Source organism: Ylistrum balloti, unplaced genomic scaffold, assembly GCF_031769215.1.
Source record: "Ylistrum balloti isolate Yb309-2 unplaced genomic scaffold, AGI_CSIRO_Ybal_v1 Utg369800, whole genome shotgun sequence".
Classification (NCBI taxonomy): domain Eukaryota; kingdom Metazoa; phylum Mollusca; class Bivalvia; order Pectinida; family Pectinidae; genus Ylistrum; species Ylistrum balloti.
In genome coordinates, this window is record NW_026781978.1 from 1,274 (window position 1) to 8,364 (window position 7,091).

Below are 7,091 nucleotides of genomic sequence, written 5' to 3' on the forward strand. Positions count from 1 at the left end.
GAGAGAATAATAGTATCATCAGCATAAAGCAAGACAAAATGATCCAGAAATATGTTAAGTTCATTTTGAAAGTTCTCCTTAAAATGTCTCAAAGGAACACTACTGTTTTTACGAAAGAAATCTTCAATATCATTCAAAAAGATCGCAAATAAAAACGGGGACAGGTTTTCGCGTTGCCGCACACCTATTAAACAGTCAAATAGTTCAGATCGGGTATTTTTCAACTCCACACATGATTTAATATTATCATACATATTCATTATTATATTATAACATTTTCCTTTTATTTTATTTCTACGTAGTTTTTTCCCATAATCCTACTCTCCATACCGTGTCAAATGCTTTTCGAAAATCAACGAATGTTGTGTATAATTTTTTATTTTACTACCTGGGTTGTTTTTGTCACCTAAGCATGTAAGTTCTTAGTTACATAGAAACATTTCCAAATAAATTCCATCACCAACACCAAATAATTATTTACAATGCCTGAAACATAGAATATCAAAAAAAGAAAATAAAACACAATTTGTCTCTATGAAAATAACACCCCCTCTCTGTAAGCTTTCCTATCCTACTGTCTTTCAGTTGGAAATCCTCTATTCATACCTCCATTTGTAATTACTCGCGGGGCAGTTCACATTTCTCTTAAAATGCACCCTGATCATTCCATTCTTTAGAATTCGTTTAATTAACTCTAACGAAGGAAACTTCGTAACATCCATACAATAAACGATGAAGCACTGGTGACGTATAGGTACACATCATGTTCCGGCCGACCCAGAAAACGCGGTATCCCTCAAAGTACAGGTCACGCAATATTGAGAGCTTATGGACCCAATATTCTTTCACGTGACTATCAGTATTACTATGAAACTCCACCAAAAGCTGTTTGACGCCGGAAAGATATGATGACTTCAACATATCGGGTAAGGCATTCCATTCCCAGCCCTCTATGTCCATTTTTATGACGTCAGGGGTGCGCTGTAATCAAAACAAACGTGAAAAATGTTCAGTCAAAACATGTTCTGCTGTTCCTAAAACAAATTCACCTCGTTAAACAGTCACTTTCGTTATGTTCGGTCTAAAAATTAGGTCGTTTTATACGGGAAACTAATAGATAAATCACTCTAAGTCATTCGTGACTATTTCAATAAAATATATATCCGTTTTCCGAGATTTATATAGCGCAGGCCACCTCCTGAACCCGTCTTATTTAGCGTTGTTATCGTCGTACCCCTCTTTTAATATATTTTGATATCAAACATTTTTCAGCTGTCTAACAACCTGTTAGTTTTTCGTTATTGTAACTCTTCTTCATCAAAGACATAAAGAATAAAGTAGTTCTTTTTCACGGATTGACTGTCTCACGTCTCTGTTCTATTGTGGCATTTGAATACAATAGCAATGCAAAACGACTAGATTCAAAAGTCTCACCTTCTGATCTCAATCATAAATGCCATCTCCTCGTGACACTAAGTTGCTATAAAAAAGTATAGACCAAAACAGACAATTTCTTTACACCTTGCTATCAGCCAGCCTCTCTTTGTTGTCGTTGTTACTATCTGATGTTCTCCGTTTCTTTACTTACACTAACATGTTGCAGCTCCTCTCGGATAGCTTGGTAGGTCCTCATTTTCCAGCCTGCCATATCGTTACTGACGCCGCTGTAATCCGCTATACCAGTGGCATGGAAAAACACTGACTGACTGCGCCTGTGATCCTCTTGATGCATGCTGGGAAACTCCAGTAAGGTTATAAGATAATTTTGCAATTCAAAAAATTGAGACACGAAATCAATATTGAAAAAAAAAACAGATACCATGGAAATTGCATAGCATATTAAGTTGAAATATAGAGTCAATATCACACAAAGTGTTACTCACCTTGGATCAAATGAGTGTACCTCACATCCGAACACAGACGCTATTTCATCGTCGAACGAAAAATCGAACTGTATTCTGTGAAGAACAAGTACACGACAATTTTTGGCATTTCAACGCATTGAACATAAAATTGACATAATCACCGATGCATAAGGTAGTAAACCTATGACTGGGTTAGGGATTGGGTCGATCTAGATAAGTTGACGATCTGAAGGAGTGTATATTCACCGATTTAGAGATTTTATATTTTGGGAACTGTCTCCTTGTTAAAGCTGGTGGCTGCATTACGGAACAGCACATACTTGTCCCCACATATGCTTTCTAAAGGTGTTTTGCCCATGAGCATGTACTTACTTGTTCTGTCATTAAACTCATTCTATATCTGATATTTTACAATTTAAGGATGTTTGCTGAAGTATGGCGATCGTTATAGTGGAATCATATCACAAATAATGAGATTTAGACCACTACCAGCGAGATATCATGAATGGTTTACGGTGACAATCAAAAGTTTCCAGAGAGAGTATATTGTCAGACGAGAAAACTTGCCAATTGATGTCGAAATGGAGTTGCTGGATATTTTCAGCTGACGACTTTACTCACCCAAAAGAGTAAACAAGGCATGAGTTCCGTTCTAGTCTTGCCTCTTCACCACAAACATCCCATCCTCCATCCAAAGTGTTACCTATGCGCACAGAACGTTTACAAGGACTCTGGACCGTACTTAAATACCTGTGAAGTCCATTGCGTTGATATTGTAAAAGTAAACAAACTTGTGATTAAATTCTAGAAAATAGATTTTAAAAGACGTCCGTGGTGTATTATTTCTTGGAAGAGGGACGGAAAACGTCGGGGTGGCCTGATCTTCTTCAGAGCGTTAGGATGAAAACCATGGTAATTATTGAAAGAGATCTGATGAAATGTTGGTACACTGTATATTGCATGCAATAAAACCTTAAAAAATAAACATTAAGTCTTGTCAACCCGGCTTAGTTCGGTCGAACTCTTTTGAATAGTCGGGTTCAATCAGTAATTGATAAAAATAAAATAAAAAATTAAACACACACACGTTCAAAACATAACCGAACGGATAAATATAATGAATTCTATTTGCTTTGAAATACAAAAGCGGACATAGATTATGCTATATTCGATGAGCTGATTGATTACGTCTTTTCGTAATGCAGATTTATATACTCTTGTGAACTGGTATTGATTGTCATGCCATCAGTTTGTGAGAGTATAACGATTTAATGTTAAGAAAACAATTCTCACACAAACTGTCACAAGAGTATATAACTCTGCATCACGACGGATCAGACGAACATTCGGTGACTTACGTATGGTAATAGAGCTCCAGATCCTCGAAAGACATGCTACACAGTTCTTTCTTTCCCGGCGGTGGTCCATCGGGTATGTCCAGGGTCTTCTTTAAGCTCGTGGTGATGTCCACATTGCGTTTGGAAGAGGTAGAAGCAGGACACTTGGGATAAACAAACTTTCTCTGTGATCGCAAAATGAAAAAAATAATAATGATAAAAAACCGGAACAGCACACATACTAGACACATCTGTAATTACAAAACCGTCAACTAGAATATATATCTCAACAACACTTCGAGGGAACTGGGGCAATATATGAACAAAACAATGATTGATATGGAGACTTCTGAAAAAAAATTACAAGGTGAGAGTGTTTCGGAATGGTAAGCGTCGTCTGTTTCAAAACCAGCCCCATGTGAATCTTGGGCAATCAAGGCGAGTAATGTCGCTATCCCAAAAGAGAACAAGATTATAACTACGCATATTAACGATCATCAAACATGTCCAACACAAATGTATGTTTGTTAAAATATAAAAGCTGATCAAAAGAAATAACAGAAGGTAAATGTGTATATGTTCTTAACTTGTAAAAGAGTACCAGCAGTTCTGCACCTACACAGCTATATCATGTTCATTTAGCCTTTTAGTATCGAAAATTGTCAACACTTTGATGTGTATGACTTACAGTAGTTTCGAAAGACTTCCTTTGTAATGTTCCGACTGTGAACTAATGCCATCCTTAAAGACAGTTCTAGATTTTTCTATACTGATCATTAAGCAATAAGCGATTTTATATGAAGAGCAGCATTTGATTTAGACAGACATATACTAATTTCTTGCAAAAATCAGGTATGGCAAAGATTGTACAAAAACACGCAAGTGAATAACATCTTATATGCCAAGAACCTATTAGAATCAATTAATCTTGAGGCAGCAAGGATTATAACTGGGTTACGCAGAGGTACATCCAGTGAAAAACTGTATTCAGAACTGGGCTGGGATTCTTTAGGTGACAGAAGAAAAAAACATAAAATGACTTTAATGTACAAGATTTTAAACAAAGAATCACCAGATTATTTATATGATATCATACAACCATATTTAAACAATCCTAATGAATCAAGATACCAACTTAGAAATAATAGAATTTTTTATGAACCATATTGTCGCACTGTTAGTTATTGCAATAGTTTTTTCCCAGATATGATCTGTGAATTCAATAAAATCGGTGACTCCTTGATTGACATTCACTCCATTGGCCAGTTTAAGAAATTACTTGATAGAAATCTATATGTAAATAATAATGCTAATGTTAGTGTTGTTTTTAAAGAATATGGACAAAGAAAATACAATATTATCCTCTGTCAGCTAAGGAACTCAGCTAGCTCTCTCAACTTTGATTTACATAATAATCACTTGATAGAATACCCCTCATGTGCTTGTGGTGCACCACTTGAAACTGTACAACATTATTTCTTTGAATGTCCAAGATATGTAACTTACCGTCAAGATTTGTATCATTCTCTATATTAACATGATCATCCTCATTATGAATTAGATTTTATTCTTAACGGCTGCCAAGATTGTGGTATTAATGTTAATAAATCAATATTAGCCTCAGTAATTAGCTATATTATTGGCACAAAAAGATTTTGCAAATTATAAAAGTTTTTAAAATTATAAAATATGAATTTGTATACTTGGTTAGATATTGAAGAATTCGATATTCTAGTTATCATTTATTCCTAAAATAGGGATATAACTCTCTAATGTTAAAGCAGAAAATCCTCTATATTTTTGAAAAAATAATTCTATTCTACAGTAATGCACGTTGAGGTATACTTGCTTCTCCATTAGATAGGATGAGGGTCAACTTTATTACTATGGACACTCATGGCCCAATATTCCTGTCAGTATGGAGGAGCAAGTGTACCGGAAGTGTATTAATTCAGTTAAAATATTTCTAAATATTACAGATCAGATTATTTTGTATTTTGAATTATATACCAAATTAAGTAAGAGTTATCCCCCTTCTAAGGTTTCTCTGTGTATTTATCTGTATGTGTGTGTGAGGGTGTGTATGGGAGAGAGGGTGTGTATGTGCGTGTGAGGGTGTGTGTATATATGTATGTCTATATGTGTGTTTGTATGTATGTATCCACTGTAAGTTACTGTATGCTATACATGTACATGTAAGTATGTAGGTTTGTGAGTGTGAAAGAGAGGGAGTATGTATGTGTGTTTGAATCTGATCAGTGTAACTGTAATTGACCACCTGTGTTGTCCCAGGAGAAGACTTATATAGGCACTAGCCTGCTGTCTAATTCTATTAATACTTTGTATTAATAAAATGTTTTGAAAAAAAAAATAACATCTTTTATTATAATCAGTTAGGCATAGGAGAACCAAACAATGAATTAAATGGCATCATAAACTGTTTCGGCCTTCTTGGACTCATCAGTGATGCCAAAGGTCTAAATTCGAAGCACAAGAGACAACAGAGGAAAACTCAAAGTGGTCGAGAGAAATATCAAAATTCAGATGGCGAAGTGCACTAGCCCCATAAAATCAATAAATTTAATAATTTTCATGTATCAGATAATTTTTTAACAAAGGCAAGTACAAAGACAAAGGCGTGCTACAACGCTAAGTAACCATTCTGATTACAGAAATGCATGTTAACATAAAATGTTACAGACTAATGGCTGTATGTAGCAAAAGTTATGAACAGCATTACGTCTAATTATTCAATAGATATGTATTCCACTAAAGGCCACGAATTCAAGTGTACATGTGTCCATGAACTGTTAAGCTTAGTATTACTACATTTATAGAGATTCTTATCCATCAAATCAAATGTTCACAAAATAATATATTTTGAAAACCACGAAAATTGAGCCCTGCGAAAATATAGAAATTCGCAGTAGTTAGTGACAAAAAGCTACTTATATATATCACCTGACTTTCCTTCATCCAAGAATTTCCCTGACCCATAGAAGCACGACTTTAGAGCAAGTTTAGAAATCGAGTATCGAACATGTGATTATTAATGATAGAGCTGGCAATCAAATAAATTCCAGTGAACATACTGTCAAGTATTATATCAACAAATTGATATCTGTTAATAACGGCATTTGTCCGCAAATATGGTTTATTTGAAAATAATATGATTTGTGAACTTAAAATTTTATTCATGCGGTACCTACTGGGATGGACTTAGCGTCCCACAACGTGCGGTTGAAGGGTGTTGGAGTAGGTGCTTCACTGTCCGCAATATCCTGGTCGACACGGTGCTGGCGGCGAAGGAGCAGCAACACAAGAGCTACCACTATCAACATCCACAGCCACGTGATTTTCGAGCGTTGCCGTATTGGATAGGTAAAGACAGACTTAGACATAGCTAAAAGGTAAACACATGACATGTATAGATAGACGACAGAAAGAAATGTTCTCTGGAATTAATTAATAAAAATGTTCATGCCATAATACACTTATCCCAAAATCAACACATATCAGATTTTAATATTGCATAATTTCAAACAAACGTGTTATGCGTAAATATCTGAACGAATTAAATTATTGCATACAGTAAGTTACGGCAAACCTCTACTAAGACCACCAGCAGTGTCTACCACCTGCCGTCTCAAACATCGTGCAGAGAACCTTTCATTATGTAACTTTTATAACTGTATGACGGCATCAATTGTCAATTATCTAGGTGCCGATACTGTAGTATGATGGACCAGAAGTTATTGCAACAAGTCATATATCAACTATCACGGTGGGTTAAGGTATCGACATCGACTTACCCTTCCACATAATTATTTCAATAATTCGACATGCATATTTGTAGGACAAGGAGAATGAGGTATTCTGTTGTTTTATC

At 35.3% G+C, this 7,091-nt stretch overlaps 1 protein-coding gene across 1 annotated transcript; it reads right to left on the bottom strand.

Moving 5' to 3' along the window:
- Positions 1–684: 684 nt before the first annotated feature.
- Positions 685–6,603, bottom strand: LOC132544535 (probable methyltransferase-like protein 24). The gene is made up of 6 exons (XM_060208145.1): positions 6,412–6,603; positions 3,224–3,387; positions 2,487–2,615; positions 1,884–1,958; positions 1,589–1,733; positions 685–981 (listed from the first exon to the last, which is right to left on the bottom strand). The coding sequence occupies exons 1-6, from the start codon at positions 6,601–6,603 to the stop codon at positions 685–687; spliced, it is 1,002 nt and encodes a 333-aa protein (XP_060064128.1).
- Between the last annotated feature and the right edge of the window lie 488 nt (positions 6,604–7,091).